Genomic DNA, 18,639 nt, shown 5'->3' with positions numbered 1-18,639 from the left:
AATAGGTTGATTTTTTTTCTAGGACTGGTACTCTTAAAAGGTTGTGAACAGGTTTTGAGCAATTTAGAATCTTCTTGAAAGACTCTGCTTGCCCCTGTACTTCTGACAGCACGGCCGTAGCAGCGCAGCACTGTCCTTGTACAGTTTAGGTTTGAAGGGCCTTGTTTCCAGTAGAGCTTAGTGACAGTAACATTCAAGCTGTCAATAGAGCCATGTGCTTACGTGAACTGAAATATCTGTGCAATTTTCCTTTCATGTGCACAGCAACCTTAATACCAGGTGATACTTTTAAAGTAGTCAGACAGATAAGTGATCTTTCCTTGTGGCTGTATTCCAACTTGCATCTACACCAGCATTTTTCTTCTAAATTGTGTTTAAGATGACATTGAGTACGTTATCAAAAAAGGTTTATTTTACTTTATTAAGATTCTGCCAGTACTCCTATATTAGTTTTGTACAACCTCTATGCATTCTGAGTAGGCCTGTATTTCTGTAAGTTTCTCGTTCATATCAAACAGAACAAAACTGAAATTTTGATTGCTACAGGGATCTTCATTCTTACCTACTTGGTGATCAGGAAGAGAACGAAAACAATGCAAATCAGCAACCTAACAACCAGCATGCTCGCAATAATAATGCTGTTCCAGTTGTGGGGGAAGGTCTCCATGCAGCCCATCAAGCCATACTTCAACAAGGAGGACCTGTGGGTTTCCAGCCTTATCGTAGGCCTTTAAAATTCCCACTCAGGGTATGTATATCTAACACATTAAGCAAAAAGAAAAAGGCATTTGAAAAAAAAATGAAATATTTTTTCCTAAGAAAGATTTGGCCCATGTTATCAGAAGTCAAGTGGTGGGGTCCTGTTTTGTATGGTTTGCAGCTTTCTAAAACGTAGAGTTGCAGGTATTCTCACATATGGCTTTTTTCAGCCTGTAACTTAAGACCTTCAATTACAATTTTATTTATAGACCCCATATATGTTGAATATTATCTGTCAGTTGATGTCTTGTTTTCTTCATAGTTAGTAATGGAGAGAAAGAGAATAAGCCCCCCCTCAAACAGGTAGTTCAGGTGTGCCTCCGACAAGGCATGGCTTTCAAGGGGGCATACTTTGGTCTTGTAGCTGAAGTGTATTTTAAACTATTTTGCTTTATAAGAAAGTAAACAGAGAACTTCTGTTACTTCTGCATCTGTATTAAACATAGAAAGGCATTAAATAATACTTGCAAGTTCTAAATCCTTAAAATTAGAAGGGAAATTTTGTTGGCAGATACTTGTATTTCTAGAATAACATACAGCTTAAACTAGATAACTGTTTTGTTGTTACCAGAACTCTGAGTTAAATACAAGCTTCACCACAGCTCACTTACTGTGGTTTCAGGTATAGCTAATGGAAGTAATGGCTAACATTAGGCCACTGTGGTATTGATTCCTTCCTTTATATCAAAAAGTCTTGTCAAGGAAGATGTGCGTTCCAGATTTAACTTTCTCATGGTAATATGTTAGAATAAGATGTTAGCTTTCCCATAGCAAGCTTGCTTGTTGTGTGGCTTTGATGATAAGTGAAGCAGAACTTTATAACACCTGGTGCTTGAGACATATTTAAAGAAGTTAAGTACATGGTAATTCTCTGGTGAGATGTAAAACTGACTGAGGAGCAACCAGCTTCACTGGCAGCTTCTGAGCACAGAAACCTGAGCACATCTGGAGGAACTTTGTCAGCAAGATTTTCCTGTCTCAATTTTCCTTCCAAACCACTGTCTTGCTCATATGGCATACAGGGCTAGAAACTTTTCAGGATTATTTGAGAGTCATGCTAATCAGTGCAGAAATTAAGAGATGAACTTTTTAATGTGACATAACAAAGAACTTCAGTCATTCTGGATTCAAATGTTATTTTTTACTCTTGGAACAGCTGATGGAAAGTCTTAGAAATACACAACACTGTAGGTGTTCTGCATGTACTGTGGTTAGGTTTCTTATTGCTGATTTATTTATACAGTGAAACATCAGTTAACATTTGAACATCCTAGTTTAGCTGCCTTTCTAGAATGATATATTTTTTTATGCTGGGGCTTCTTGGGGTTTGGTTAAATAACTTTCTTATAAACTTCCCCTCCTTTTTTTTTCCCCTTTTTCAGATATTTCTTTTGATTGTTTTCATGTGCATAACATTACTGATTGCTAGTCTTATCTGCCTTACCTTACCAGGTGAGTCTATTACGGTAAACTGTGATTAAAAACAACTCAGTATGTTGCCATGCCCAACCATGGCAGATGTTTTGAAACCACTGTTTAAAGTTAAAGGGCAAAAACATGGAGACTTGTCTCATTTTTAATCATTTTTCATCAAATTGTAATAATCTAAAAATATAAATGACAGAGATTGCCATTCCCTTTTTGTTGCAGAATAATTTTCCTCTTAAGGACAGGGCTTTTGGTGCTGAGACAATCTCAGTAGTATTGAGTGAAAAAGAGAACTGAAACTCTTGCACCTATTTTACTGTTTAGAGAAAGAAAATATGTAGATTGTTTCCAGGTCTTCTACAGTATTTTCTTTAATTAAATATTCTGAAGATGTCATTATTAAGTCCTGTGAGGAGCAGGGAGTTGGACTCAATGATCCTTAGGGGTTCCTTCCAACTTGAGATTTCTATGATTCTGTGATCTTGACAGGTCACTAGGAAATTTTGTGAAGTGGTATGTATATCACTTTAAAATGTCTGAATAAGTGCTTCAAATCAAAAGCACTTGGTATTTTTTAAAATAATTTGTAATAAATGAAGCCATGTTAACCAGCTTCAATTTCATAACCTGTCTGCTGTAATACCTTGTAATTTATACCTTCTTGTATTAATGATCCTGAAGTCAATAATGTGTTGAGATCAAAGTTATAAATTCTGTGATTGTTTTAGTAGTAGGACATAAAATAATTCCACTGTAATACTAGGGAATGAAAACACTATTAAGAAATGATCTGTAGCAAATTAGTCTCCCGTTTTTGTCAGACAGCTTCAGAAGCCCTATCAGTAAGTCTTAAAAAATTATGTGAGGCAGTGAAACAACCCAAAGATAGCTCATACAATTTTAAGTTCAAGCTTATGCACTAATGCATGATTGCCTTTTGCAGTTCTAAAGATCAGTGTTTAGTCTCTGAACAGGGCAATATTCAGTGCTTTGTTTTGCTGTAGCTCAGGTCACACTGCTGTCATAATGAAATTTTAGGTGCCAAAGGATTTCTGTGTTTATTTGGCATCATTTCTGAAGCTATTTGCGTAGTGCTTCACACATTTATGCATTATGGGTATAGTACCAAAAGAACTGTTTTATGATTAATAATATTTGTGCAGGGGTATTTCAGATAAATTTGATAAATATTTTTTTGATAGGCATCCTTCCCTAATAAATCCAAAAGCATTACTGTATTTAACAGTGTTTGTGTTTTCAGTGTTCGCTGGCCGGTGGTTAATGTCCTTTTGGACGGGGACTGCCAAAATCCATGAACTGTACACAGCTGCCTGTGGTCTTTATGTGTGTTGGCTGACTATCCGAGCAGTGACAGTGCTGGTTGCCTGGATGCCACAGGGTCGTAGAGTGATTTTCCAGAAGGTCAAAGAATGGTCTCTCATGGTGAGTTTTGAGAAAAATTTCTACTGAATTATCAATAAATTAGCTAATGGAACTTGTTTGATTTTTTGCTTGCAGGCTTTCTTCTGTCATGTATTCTACATTTTCCTTTTCAGACCATTTTGAAGCTTTTGCAGCTTACATTCCCATTGCATAGGCTAACTATTTTTGGAAGGCAATTAATGTAAATACGTTTGTGTGTATATATGTTTTTATATATGTATATATTTCTCTGTTTTCCTTTAAAGGCAAATATATTGTATTATTATCCCATGCCTTATGTGTTCTCAAAGACATTTACATTTTTGCATAAACCTGGAAGCTTAACTACTTACTTGTTTAGTAGCGTGAAATTATTAAATGAAAAAAACCTAATAAAGCTGATAGATGATGACCATGTCTCTGCAAAGTAGCTTGATGCATATTTTCAGAAAGATCTTTATCAGTTGTTGAACTTGTGTTGTTCAAATAAAAGATATTTTCATCAAAAATATTAATTATGAGGAGTACAGATTCTCAGCATGAAAACAAATTTATACCCCACCTTTTTATCTTGGTTTTGATTTTGAGGACTTCTATGGTAGATTTCTTGCTACTTCCTTTAAACATCAATAGCATAAATGGTATCTTGTTATGGACATTTTAATGTGCTTAATGAATTGTTACACTGCTCTTCATGTACTACCATGTTTCCCAAATACCTCGTCCATCATTTTGCTTTTAGCTTCTTTAAGAAAATTCAGATCTAAAACGTAATCTCTACTTGTTCTTTGCCCCTTCTCCTTAGCATATTAATTAAGTTAGGCTAGTTTTGTATGATGCATTTAAATTAAGAGAATTCCAGAATAAATAAAGATTCAAGCATGGCATTCTGAGTTCTCCAATTTTAAGTCAAATATTCTGTAATGACTGAATTTTTAAGGTTTGTTTTGCTCCAGAGAAAAATTGGTGGTTTTGGAAAAATTCTTCAATTTCCCAACATATAAGAATACCCAATGTATTGAAGTGCCACTGGATAGTATTCCCTATTGATAACAGTCAAGGGTGATTTTATGATTTAGAGCTATATGAATACTAGTAGGCACAGTCATGTTTTCTTCTGGAGGGGCATGGAATAGGACCCAATCTTGAAAACTTGCATTGCAAAACTATGTATGTAGTAAAAATTACTTCTAGGGGTGTATATGCATGAAATAGAGGTCTGTGTAGGTTTGGGGCTTTTTCACCAGGGCTGTATGTTTATGTAGTTTAAGTTACATTTTAGAGTTCAAACAAAGAATCCTCTGGTAAACACATTAATGAAATGTCTTGGGTTTTTTAGATAATGAAGACACTGATAGTGGCTATACTGCTCGCTGGTGTGGTTCCACTTTTGCTCGGTCTTCTGTTTGAACTGGTCATTGTCGCACCTTTGAGAGTTCCTTTGGATCAAACACCTCTCTTCTATCCTTGGCAGGTCAGTTGCTCCCATTCTTTTGCTGCTGTTGATGTAAGGAGTATGGGCTGCCTTGTTTCATGTGGATTCGGTGGTTCAGAGCATTTTCCACAAGTATGTTAGTGTGTGACAGAGAAAAGGCAGCTAGTCTGGATGTGAGGATTATTTGAAGCAAAAGGACAGGCTGAGGAATTTAAACTGTGAAAAGGTGAACTGTTGTGAGATGACATCAAAGGACGCATTTCAGTGATTAGCTACTTTTTCAGTAGCATAATTGTAAAGTTATATATATATATATATATATATATCTGTATGTATGCACAGATGTATGCACTCTGATTGTTTTGGAAGGCTTTCTGCATACACTTAAGCAGCAAGAGGTTCAGGCAATTTTGTTTTGTGCAAATTTCTGTCCTGCAAGTTGGGAGACAAAATGAAGGTACAGTGGATTGAATGACAAATGCTCCCATCACCTAGGCTAAAGTATGAAAGAAGTCATAACTCAAAGAAACCCAACTGAGGGGACCATAACACAAAACATTTAGAATGCCATTACTAAATAACAAGAAAGTGTTCAGGGTCAGTGACTTTCTAAGCTGCCCACAGACAAGCTTTCATTTACTTTCAGTATCCAAATGTTTGAAAGCCATAATATAAAGAAGAATTTGACTACTAATTTAATTATTCCATTATTTTAAAATCCAAGTGTATTTTTGAGCTGAGTAGATGACCAGAAAATCAGGACATAATATAATTACAGTGGTAGATTACAGATCATGGCTTCCAAACAGCTTTGGAAAGAATTTTTAATGCTAGAGATTATAAAAAGTCTTTACTATTGCATATTAGTCCTTTAAAAGTTTTAAAAGAAGTATACTGAAAACTTTATTTTCATGTGGCAGAACTTCTTCAAAATACAGGATAAGTGGGATTTGAGACTTGTTCTAAATCAACAAGGAGCTATCAAAATTGAGACTGATTTCTGTTTTTCGCAAGAGAAGAGAGTTATACAAAGGTTACATCCTTAAATAAACATGAATCAACTTTAACACTGGCTTTTTTTGTGACAATTTTTAAGATTTTTTAGAATTGACATTAACAAAAGTTATCTTTTTAAGTAATCAGTTAAAATGTATTTCCCCAGCAGTTTAAGAAGGTTAATTAGTCTATGATGTCCTAAGTCTTAGCAGTTCTGTAGCTGTTTATTCTGCCTTATCAGCCTATATTTTGCATACTTTCTTTGGTGGATTTTACTGCAAATCTCTTACAAATACTTGTAATCCACAAAGGATGGACTTAACGATGTGTTTACTAGAAGCCAGTAGTTACATTGTCCTAATTCCATGCCATAATAATTGCAGTTTATGTTAAAACATAAATTTTCCTCTAAATACTATGACTTTTTCTGTGAAGAGTGTTGCCTTGCTTTAAGCTTTCCTTACATCAGGTAGGATTTTGGGAATAATTAAACTTCAAAAGAAGAAAAAGAACTTGTTTCCTGATGCGTGTGAACATCTTCATGTCTTTTTTCTATTCTTTTATAAAGAAAGGAAATTAACTTCCATTTATGTAAATTAGTTGTACCAGAATGATAGTCTATTGCTTTAAGTAAGTCTAATGCTTTTATTTTGTATTTGCCCTTGGTTTAATAGTGGTAGTGATTTTCCTGGTCCCAGGGAGCTAAATTTACAGATGTCAGTTAATCTTGAGAGCATCCTCTTTTTCATAGGAATTTGCAGATGATGTCACCTCTTTGAATCAATGTCCCATGTAAATGGAAAAGTAATTATATTTTCACTTATAAGTAATATTAACACATTGCTCTTAAAGCTTCTGGTTGTCTGACCTTTTAAAGGTAGGGTAATGCTAACACTATTATTTTTTTTACAAAATTAGGACTGGGCCCTTGGAGTTCTGCATGCCAAAATAATTGCTGCCATAACACTGATGGGTCCCCAGTGGTGGCTGAAAACTGTTATTGAACAGGTAGGGAAAAATTGTCCATGTGAATTATCTGTATAATTACTCTTACAGTAATGGAGTAATTGAGTAAAATTCCAGTAGTCTTGTAAAAACCTTTTAAATTGTGTAGCCTAATCCATTAATGTACACTTAACAGTAAAAAAACAAACTCAGAAATCTGAATTCAAGAAAATGCTGTGTATACATATAGACATTTTTATCAGGTTTGTAATAAAGTGAGAAAGAAACATGATTATTTCTTCAGATTAAGTCCATGTGTCCAAATACTTGTCCAAATATTGGATATTATCCACAACTTGAGAACATAGAATTTCGCCTTCTCTGCAGCTGTAGGGATTACCCCATTCATAGATCAGTAGAGATGAATGACACCATTTCTGTTTCCCTTTGATTATTAAGCAAAACAGGACAGTTTCTCTGAGCAGTTCAGTCACATGGCCTGTTGTTTTGTCAGAAGCATTTTTTCTTGGTTATAAGCTTTAAATTCCATGGTTGTCATCTCGATGAAGTATCTCAGTTGTTTGTCAGAAGGTAATTTTTCAGCCCTGCCCTATATGTGATGCCTGTGGTGCACAAGGTGCCTCTCCTGAGTACATTTTAGCACATAGTCCCAGTTATTAAATCACTTCAGCTGTCACACTGCAGAAATACAGTCTTAGTCTGGGAGTACCTTTTGTGCATACCACGGCTCCCTCTTCCATTTTGAATGCTCTCCACTGGCTGTTTGCACATTCTCCTGGGCCTTCCAGGCTATGGGGCAGAGGCCATGGTTTAGCTGTAGCTGGTAGCCATTCAAAACTGGTCTTTTCCCATGCTTAATCTGGTTACGTTTTGACCTTAGCTTCTGGTAGCAACTGCAGAAGCTTAAGAATTGTGGAGGCCTTTTTTCAGGCACAGACTCTATGTGCAGAGGCTCTAGTCTGCCCCACCAAGTACAAAATAAGATCCTATTTTCTGCCCATTACCAAATTTAATAATTTATTCTATTAGCATGTACAGACAGAATCCTCTTCTAGGAAGTTAACAGCCCAAAGTGATCCCAGGTCGCCCATAAAACCATTGTCCACAGCTCTATTAAATGATCTTTCAGAAGGTCTCTTGCATTCCAACTGAATCACAGCTCTGTTCTGGATTAAGTTGGTCTCTTGGGCATTCTTTAAATGATTTTCTGGAATCCTCATAATGTACATTGGCAGAGTTTTTCCTTCTTCAGCTGTGGCCATGGGAACACCCATTTGCTTTCATAAGGAGAACTGTGTAAAACCTTGTAATTATTACTGTAAGTAAAGCAAGGCTTTCTTGATTGATCTAACTTACTCTATTTTAGGTATATGCAAATGGGATTCGTAACATTGACTTACACTTCATCATCCGTAAACTGGCAGCACCCGTAATCTCTGTCCTCTTACTTTCCCTGTGTGTACCGTACATCATAGCTTCTGGTGTTGTACCTTTACTGGGTATGTATGCATTCAGAATACCTGTTTATCATCTGATGGGTTACAGCAGTGTAAATATATTTGTGGAAATAAAATTTCAAGCTCTGATTTATTAAAAAAAAACCCAAAACAACAAACCACAACAACAACCAAAAAAAAAAAAAAAAACCCAAACAAACAAAAAACACCTTTTCTGCCAACAAATGTAAATGTTTAAAGACTTCCAAGAGTCACACCACATTCCAGGAATATTGTCCAAACGCTTCTTGAACTCTGTCAGGCTTGGTGCTGTAACTGCTTCCCTGGGGAGCCTGTTCCAGTGCCCAACTACCCTCTGGGTGAAGAACCTTTTTCTAATATACAACCTAACCCTTCCCTAACACAACTTGAGGCTGTTCCTTGGGTCCTATCACTGGTCACCACAGAGAAGAAATCAGTGTCTGCCCCTCCTCTTCCTCTTGTGAGGGTGAGAAGAGGGGGAGACACTGATTTCTGCTCTGTGCATTTTAGGTATCTAGCTAGCTTGGGAAAGGAATGATTAATGCATTTCTTCTTTACACAAACAGCCTTTGATTTTAGTCCCTCTAGGAGGTATACTGAGCTGAGGCCATCTTTTTCTGACTTGTCAAATTCTAAATGAAGCTTAGAACAGGTGAAAATCCTGAGTTTGTTTTGAGGTTTTAATAGTATTAAAATGTAAATTTTAAATATATAGGGTTTTTTCAGACTTTCCTATCTCCTCATAATTGAGGTAGATAATTTGATGATGAGCTTTTTCATCAACACTTGTCTTTTACTAGTTAGTTTTGATGTTAGCAACATGTTCAAAAAGTCCCATTTTATTCTTCGGTCTTGCTTGAATGCCGACTTTTATTGCATTGATTTTTCTGATACAAGGAGAAGTCAGTAAGCAGATAAACAGAAGTTAATAAGCAAAAAGAACTGATAAGCCCTTTATTTTTTCTACTGTGGATTTTCACTCTTGTTAATGGAAAACTTTCCACTCTTAGTGCTTCAGATTAAAAAGAACAGCAGCTGTCATGTTAGATCTTTGATGTAAGTGGATGTGTAATTTATTTCACAGCCCTTCTACTGAAGTTACAGTATAACAAAAAGTATGGAAGCAAGTACAGAAGCAGAAATACATGAGTTAGTTCAGCAATATTAGAATATCTAAGGGTTGTGTCTTGTTTTGTAGGAGTTACTGCTGAAATGCAGAACCTAGTTCAGCGACGGATTTATCCTTTTCTGCTTATGGTGGTGGTTTTGATGGGAATTCTGTCCTTCCAAGTCCGCCAGTTCAAGCGCCTTTATGAACATATTAAGAATGACAAGTGAGTATACAGTGGGGTTTTTTAAATTTTTCCCCTTTATATTATGATAACTTCAGGTTGAATTCAGGTGTTGTAGATTCCTAGGACTAAAACAGGTTTTAAGAAGTTTTCTAGACAAATGACTCTTTAAGACAAACTGTTCTTGGGAGATGTTTTATCTGTGGTTCAGGAAGATAAACACAGGAATAGACTGTCTTCATAAAGAGAAAACACTCCCCCATGTCTAACATGAGTGTGTTTTCCCACAAATGAAGCTGTTTGTCTCCTCTGTAGTCTTAAATGACAAATGAATGTCATGAATTACAACATATCTGGAAGTTAAAATCATGTCTCAAGCTGCTGCTTATAAAACCATTTCTTCAACCTTTTCTGCATAACTCCTTTTCTTACTCTTCCTACTCATTTGTCCAACTAACCTGTTAAAGAATGTTCAGTTGATTTGATAGTTTGTCCTTACCAAATTTTGTATGGTTTTCTGATGTTTTTAGTGATTATTACTCTGTATTACTCAGATGCCTGATAAAAATAACAATTTTTCTATTATTTTCTGGTTATCTTGCTTAGTTTAACCTTTTTTTGTGTTATTGCATTATTTTTGGTGTTACCCTTATTACCTTTTTTATTGGTTATTAAGAAGATTAACAACTAATCTTCCTAGGCTTCTTTTGTGTTGAAAAGGAATAAATGAGTTTGTTGTGTTCATATCCTGAGTTGTCCTACAAGAGTTTTGCTTTCCAATAACTACAAAAGGAGTCAAACCTAAAATAGACTTCTTTGAATCTTAAATGTTAAGAAGCGACTGATAAGTTGTTTGGTGTAAATGTGAAATTAATAGCATCTGGCAGTATTAAGAGAGTTGTAACTAAAATTAAACTCTCGGCAGAGCAATTTATATTTTAGCACCTTTTAGTTGATCAGCTGATTTGTATCCTGTTCCCCACCTGCCTTCGTAGTGTGTTCTGTAATATTTGGCTTCCTGTAGTATGTATAGCTGGTGTTTGTATTTACAAATGGGTTTAGAGCTAATTGTTAGTATCTTTCAGGCAGAGTGTGGATTGAATTGCAACTTCCATTAATGTAGCAAGTTGCTTTCTTGTGTAAATAAGACACATAAATGGTACACAAATCTATGAATATATATCTTGAGTGAAAATTAGTTTGATATTAAATGAGCTTATTAAATAACATCCTTGTAGACAAGAAGTTTGTATGACTTAATTGTCTCATTTCAGGAAGTAAGCAGACACAGTCGTGCCAGCCAGTAGAGATTTGTGCTTTAGAAAGATGCATAATTAAATCTTTCATGTAACAAATTTTAAAAACATACACAAGTTTTTGTGATATTCTAGAATGTACAAAGAATGTGCGATGGTTGTTGGTTATGGTACTGTGAGAAAAGGAGCAGTGGTGAAAAAGTTCCTAAAGGAAATGGCAGATCTTAGGGGAAGAATTCATAGGTGTGTAGGGTTCTTGTACACACAGAACTAGCATGCAAATAGGAAGCATGGAGCATGGAAAGGAATTTAGGTGGCAAAAAGTGTGAATCAATGATACAGAGCAAGAAAGGAATAATGTGAAAGGTATGAAAACTGTTAAGCTGATGAGATAGTTAAATTCTGTTTCAATATCACACTAAAGGAATCTTGCACCCCTTAAGCTTTCCATGAAGTAGCATCAGGGTGTTTTCTCTCTCTTTAAGCAAGATAAGCAGCAGCTGAAGTTCTTCCTTTATAATTTATAGAATAACTTTTTATCTAAATGAAAAAACAACTTTGGCAGCAAAGGAGATAGAGTGGATTTGTGTTACAAAATAGTATTACCTTGTGTTAATTTCTGGTTTTACTGTAATCCCAGGTACCTTGTTGGACAACGACTTGTGAATTACGAACGGAAGTCTGGCAAACCAGGCACATCAACAACTCCACCTCAGTCTTCACAAGAATAGATGGTCATATTAAACATCTTGACCTTCCCTTTGCCTTTACATGTCCTTTTTTCATAGACTCTTCTCGTCTTTGGATATCTCTCCCAATAATACTCTCAGCAGTGTTTTGGCTTCTGTTGGTAGCATTCAGATAGCAGTTAAGGCTCTGTTTCTTATCTGCATTTTCTGATGTTACAAATGCTGTCTGAGGTCTGTATATGTGTATATAGAAGTGTCCTGACACCCTAAAACCTTGGATTAAAAAGAATGTGCATTGTACATCTTTAAAAAGTATATTAATTTATTAAATCTAGTTGTCACTTTATTTTGGACTGCTGTTCTGTTGACAATGTGCCACAAAGCAATAGTGCAAAGAGGCAAGATGTTTTTATAAAATTTGGAGCTTACTTTATGGTTGTTCATAACAGTTCTTAGTGTAGTAATACAGTATGATTTTTCATGAGTGGAAAGGCCACGTAGAGAATATCAAAAGTAAATAACTGTCTTACAGTCAGCAATGAAGTTGCTGTGGTGAGAACATAATGAACTATGTATCTTGCTGTCCAGTCTTTTTTATTATTTTGTATAACACCAAAGCTGTTGTACATTTTTCTATTGCCTGATTGTTTTTCATGTGTCAGAGTTTGTAATATTGTACAGTTGCTGTTAAATCAAGAAAATATTTCCTCTTCTGAGAATTCAGATGTACTTGTTGAGGCTCAGCTAGATTTTTCTGTTTGTTTGAAGGGGGTAGGTGGGTGTTTGCTTTGGGATCAGGATTTCCTTAATTGAAACAGTAAGTATAAATTTACTAAGGCTAGGTGATGGAAGCATTTAAAAGTACCAATTAAAATTAGATAGGTTTACAACTTAAATTGTAGCCAATTTCTTATCAATACTAGAATTTTTCAGGATCTCAAGAAAAGGGATGAACCTTAACTGATGTGCTTGCACAGCACAAAAAGCATAGTGTAAGCAACATCCTGACCTGATCCTTAGTTAAAGAGCTTGAAATCTTTTTTCTGTAAGTTACCAAAGTTGAAAATTGTAGTATGAATTTTATATTGCACAATTACTTTTAAAAAAAACAAACCCAACCAAAAAAAATTCTCTCAGAATTGGTCACTGTGAATTTTTATGGGAATAATACTGAGGAAGTGATTTATCATGTACCATTTATGGCCCTGAGGGGCAGGGAAATACATATGCTATTAAACAGGCAAGGAAAAGTTAGCAGATTTCTTTGCAAGAACACAGTTGAACAGGAGCCACCAAATCAAGTCTGTGTTATATGTAGATAAGAGTTCTTTTGCAGTAATGTGTGGGGGTGGGGGGTTATGTAGATAAAGAAAATCCATAACAGTATCACAGAGCTTTAAGTAGCATCAAATCAATGCTTAGATTGCAGTCTCTTTCCTGGACCAATGCGGAAAATGTGAACATCCATTGCAGTAATGAGAAAATTGATGGAACATCTAACTTGCTATTCAGTACACTCCCCTTCAGTATTCTGTACTTTACCATGTGTGTATATAATTAATACTTGAGAATCTGATATGGTATGAGCTAATGTGATCCAGGCTGTGATGGTGGTAGTTCTTATTTTTGGTGTCTGGACTCATGCTCTAAGGCAGTGAGCACAAGCCAAATGCATCTGAATGTAGTGGCAGGATGATTGGGCTGTCACTCTCAGATCCATACTATTTTACAGAATTACTGTTGTCCTGATGGTTTTGAACCACAAATATTACCCTTTGGAGTGATTTATTAGGAAATTTCCAGTGAAATGAAATCATTGAAAAATAGCCAAAATATTTCTTTCATTCACTGTTGCTGATTAAATGCTAAACTGAGTATATATTCGCCCCATATATTTTTGATGTGCATAAATACTGCATTTGATTATTTATAGTGGTGTACATTGTGGGACAGATATATTTTCACAATAATCAATTCACTGGTAACATACATTCTTACTTATGCCAAGATTCTGTTTTTGACATACCTTTCACAAACAGTTCCAAAATGATCTTGCCACTCAAATATTGCGAGCACTACTGTGCGTTATGCAAAATTTGGTACTTGGTTACAAGGTACTTGTAACTTTGTGTTTTTATCCAGACAAACTGGTCTTAATATTAAAATCTATTAAGAAAAAGCCTTTGTGCGGTTTCTTACTGCTGGTATTTTACAAGTCATGAAAGAAAATATCAAATCAGGCCAGTCATGCAATGTGAACTGCAGATATTTTGATATAGCTTACATTATCTGCTTTTGCTTTTTTTTATGGAAAACTGGTTTCAAATCCAACTGTTGTTCTGGCTTTTGCACTGCTTTACAGATCCCAGGTGAAATTTGTTTCCAGAACTGTCCATTGTGAACTTTTCGGAAATCTCATCTCCTCACTCCTTATTTTTACACATTTTTTTGGAAGAATATGGAGGCTGTAGAGAACAGAAATTAAATAACAGTCCTTTATACATTGTTCTAAATTTCAGTGGTTTGCCTTATTGTGTGCTGTGTACTCCCCTGGCATAGAAACTTGATAAGTAAGCATGTAGGTTAAGTGGCTGTTTCTGAGGCAGCTGATGAGCACTGTACCAGTGCTTCCATCTGTGCTGGATGGATGCAGAATGGTGTGGGCTCCTATTACTTTTCAAGTGGGAAAGACTGTGTGTGTGTGTGTGTGTGTGTGTGTGTGTGTGTGTGCTCTTCCACCACAAATTGTGTTGACCTTGGTCTTGACTGGAGGGGTTGGAGGTGTGTACTGGCTCAATTGTATCCCCTTTGTGTGTTGAGAATCTAATGCTGTTGTTAGTTCTACAGGCCTTCATGCAAGAACTGTCAGATGGCTCTGTAGCTATCTTGTGCATATTGAAAGAAGTTAATTGCAGCATGGCTTTGACTGTTTTTACACAGATTATTTTATATTGATTAAAAATAGTTAAAACTCTGCATCTTTTCTGTCTGCCCCCTCTCTATTGAGTGAAGCCAAAGTTACTTGATTTTGTTTCTGAGGGCCCTTTGGTACCTGTAACTGCTTTGTGTCTGACTTCCTCAGTAAGATGCCATCTCCAACCTATTACAGTGCTCACATCACTTTTCAGCTGAGTGCATTAATTCTTTCCTTGCCTTCCCCTATGTTTGCATAATGGTCTTCATAAAAATCCTCACAGCAGCCACACAGTTCTTCAGAGAACTCTGTAAAAAGCCTCACAAAGGCCTGCACCTTACAAAGCACAAATGACTGGGTTTTGATTGCCTGGCATGCTGATCAGCATCATTTTGTTTCCTTGGATGTCACTGTCCATTTTTTTACATCTAGATTGGAAAGGTTTTGTGGTAGGGTCAAGGTTCTTGTTCTGCTTGCCTTGGGAATAATGGCCACTGTACAGCTTGGGCAATGAGTGAGGTTCTTGGTAGAAATGATGAAGATAGTAAAAACATTAAACAAGGAATTGAATCTTGGTAGTGTAATGAAGTTCAGGATGCAAAATAAAGGATGCTGTTTTCTGAAACAGATGAGGAAACAACTTTTATGAAGCATAATGGTAAGTTGGAACTCTTACTCTGGCATTTCAGTTCTTAATTAGGTAACTGGAACCAAAGAATTGCTTAGGTAACAGCAATTTTTTTAAAGCTGTGCTTCTGGTTTTAATTTCTTCATTAAGAAGTCACTGTAAATTGAGAAATTATATGGTGAAATAAAAGTTACTCAATAATGGAAAATTCTAAAAGATTGTATTTCCAGCCGTTAAATACAGTTTCAAAATAAACTGAATGTTTTGAGTTCAGTATAACACTGAGAGATGGAGCAAGGCAGGATTATTTCACAGCTCTGCACATCAGTTCTTCTGCTTACCTGCTATTCTCTCTTACCTGTTGAATAGTGGCCAACACCAAAGCTGCAGAGGCATTTTCCCCTGTATAAGGTGAAGTCAAACACCTGGAGGTGTCTGACATCACGTGTGAGAGGAGAGGGTGGTATTTAACATTACTTGCCTTTCAAAGGCTGTGTTCCTGGAAAGGGCATTAGTTTTATTTAGAATTCCTCGTTGCTTACAAAAACAGAGACCACTGCAAAGCTGTTATTTATATTGGATAGAGTTTCTGTATTAGAACCTAAAATAGTGCAGAGCTGTACTGCTGTGCCATGTTCAGCAGATACAAATTGCATAATTGCTAGAGTTAGGTAAGGAATGTGATGAAAGAAAAATACTGCTGGTTTAGAAGGGAGAGTGCATGGGATATTTTGACTAGTTGTGAGCAGGAGTTACACAAGTTGGAAGCAGCAGAAATTCTAAGCGATGCTGCTATACAGCAGCATTTCTGGCTGTGCTGCTATAAAGCACCAATTACGTCCGTGGGTATACTTTTAAATGTTCTTTACATACAAGACTCGGTATTATACTGTGCGGGGAAATACTTCTAGGAAGCAGCACGGCTTCATATAAAGAGACTATTTATGAGAGCATGTGACAGGACAAGGGGGAGTGGCTTCAACCTGAACATAGGTTTACATAAGATGTTAGGCAGACATTCTTTACTGTGAGGGTGACGAGGCACTGGAACAGGTTGCCCCTAAAAGATGTGGATGCCCCATCCCTGGAAATGTTAAAGGCCAGGTTGGATGGAGCTCTGACTAACCTGGTCTAGTGAAAGTGCTCATGCCTGTGGCAGGAAGGTTGGAACTCGGTGATCTGTAAGGTCCAACCCAGGCCATTCTATGAAAATACATTTCATTAAATACGGCAAAAAATTTCCACCTACATGCTGCTGTTTCTCAGTGTGGCAGCTTTATGCATGATTTCACTGCACTGGACCAAACTGCTGGAAGAATTTAGAGTATGACGTTTACTTTTTGGCCTTTTAAGGATAGTTTTGAGTGTATGCAAGGACTGCAGATGAGAGATAATATGAAACTTGCTGTTTATCTGTTATCACTAGACACCTTTGAAAAACTGCATTGAGAAATCAACTTAATTTAATTCTATTCTGTAAGCTCCTGCAGGATGATGTTTGCTTCAGGTTTTTCTTGCTATAATGTTCTTAAATGATGCTTTAAAACAACTAAAGGATAGGTATGGCATTATATGTCAGAAGTTTGCTGTTTTCATGTAGTTACAGGAGTCTGCAAAGTATTTTGAGGCCAAATAATTAGCCTGTGGCTTATGCTAAGTATTCATGTCTAATGAAAGATTAAACAGTTAAAATGTGGGCTTTTTGCTTTCCAGAGCCTACCATTTTATCTTTGTCCTGGATGGCCTTACATGTTCATCAGTGGGGACATAATGTGGATTAAAAAGGCCTGGCTTCAAATAAGATTGTGTGCTTCTGCAGTAACTGCTTGGCTTGTTTCAAGCATGCAGCACCCAAGTTTCTTCGGAGCAATGGCTTGTGAGGGGTTTCTGAAGCGAATAATCCTATTACCAAGTTCATTTGAGTGCTCGGGCTATGTACAGTCCGTGGTAGAAGGCACAGGAGGGATATTGCTTCGTAACCAAGAGATGTGCTGGTGTCTTTACAGAGGATGCCAGGCAGGTTATCTCCAGTGCTGTTTTTATCACAGTGGAAGGAATACTTGCAGCTGTCCACCAAGACTTTGTGGCAGGGAGGGCACTTTGGATCCTTGGCATTCTGGAGCAGCGGGAGAGCCCACGTTGCCTCGTGGTGTCAGAGTTGGAGCAGCAGGTGCTGAGAAGAAGCTGGCACTGGCCCTGCTGCTCTTGGTGGTGGCAGATTCTCAATGGTGCTCCTGTCCTAAATGTCCAGGACTGTGGAGCCTGACCAGGAGAGGTTGCTTGTGGCTGAGCTGTCCTTGGAAGCAGCAGCTACTGCCAGTAAAGGGAATTTTTGGGGATACACTGCCCTCATTTTCAGCTCAGTCAGCGTTTTTTCACATTTCATCCAAGTCAGGAAATGAGGTGCGAGAATGCCAAAGGCAAGATGGACATGCCACCCTAACACTGCTCACCCAGCAGAGTATCCTTGTGGCCAGGGGCCATGCAGGGGCCAGTGGGCTGTAGTGAGCCCAGGCACTCAGGGAGCAGCCTCCCTGCCATGGGCTCTGCCACTAACATGGTGCTAAGATAATCATAGAATCAATTAAGTTGGAAAAGACCTCTGGGATCAAGACCAGCCTCTGACCAAACACCACCCTAGCAACTAGACCATGGCACTAACTGCCACATCCAGTCTTTCCTTGAACACCACCAGGGATGGTGATTCCACTGCCCCCCTGCATCGACCCTTCCAATGTCTAATCACCCCTTCTGTGAAGTAGTTCTTCTTAGTGTCCAACCTTAGTGTGTGCCCACATCTTGATGTGTACCAAATCTTGAGACTATGTCCTCTTACTCTATCACGGGTTGTCTGGGAGAAGATGCCGACTCTCGGCTGGCTACAGCCTCCTTTCAGGCAGTTGTAGAGAGTGATAAGGTCACCCCTGAGACTCTTCTCCAGGCTAAACAACCTCAGCTTCCCCAGCTATTCCTCATAGGACTGGTGCTCCAGGCCCTTCACCAGCTTCGTCACCCTTCTCTGGACACCCTCCAGGACCTCAGTGTCCTTCCTGAATTGAGGGGGACACAGAATTCGAGGTGCATACATACCAGGACCGCATACAGGGGAATAATCGCTTCTCTTATCCTGCTTGCCACAGTATTGCTGATACAGGCCAGGATGCCACTGGCGTTTTTGGCCACCTGGGCCCACTGCTGGCTCATGTTCAGCTGCTGTACCCTCCAGCCCATTGCGACCCACCTTGCTGCCGTCCGTGAATTTGCTAATGGGTAGACTCAATCTCCTCATCCACGGTTTGGGTCTTTTCGGAAGTTTGCACAAGACAGGTGCGGCACTTGCGCTTTAAACCACGCCGCCATCAAGCTTCTCCGCCCC

The 18,639-nt window shown here is 37.6% G+C and overlaps 1 protein-coding gene across 1 annotated transcript in view; it reads left to right on the top strand.

The window, feature by feature from the left end:
* Positions 1-14,697, top strand: part of MARCH6 (membrane associated ring-CH-type finger 6) — a 41,052-nt gene extending 26,355 nt beyond the window's left edge. The window contains exons 18-25 of the mRNA XM_008637198.2: positions 547-748; positions 2,142-2,211; positions 3,449-3,630; positions 4,949-5,083; positions 6,959-7,048; positions 8,373-8,505; positions 9,683-9,818; positions 11,673-14,697. Coding sequence (XP_008635420.2) covers positions 547-748; positions 2,142-2,211; positions 3,449-3,630; positions 4,949-5,083; positions 6,959-7,048; positions 8,373-8,505; positions 9,683-9,818; positions 11,673-11,763 — 1,039 coding nt within the window. The 3' untranslated portion in view covers positions 11,764-14,697. The remainder of the gene's footprint in view (positions 1-546; positions 749-2,141; positions 2,212-3,448; positions 3,631-4,948; positions 5,084-6,958; positions 7,049-8,372; positions 8,506-9,682; positions 9,819-11,672) is intronic.
* Positions 14,698-18,639: the final 3,942 nt, after the last annotated feature.

This window comes from Corvus brachyrhynchos, unplaced genomic scaffold (assembly GCF_000691975.1).
Source record: "Corvus brachyrhynchos isolate BGI_N302 unplaced genomic scaffold, ASM69197v1 scaffold23, whole genome shotgun sequence".
In the NCBI taxonomy this organism is placed as follows: Eukaryota; Metazoa; Chordata; class Aves; order Passeriformes; family Corvidae; genus Corvus; species Corvus brachyrhynchos.
The sequence above is the reverse complement of the archived record's forward strand: the minus strand, read 5'-3'. Positions and strand labels throughout refer to the sequence as shown.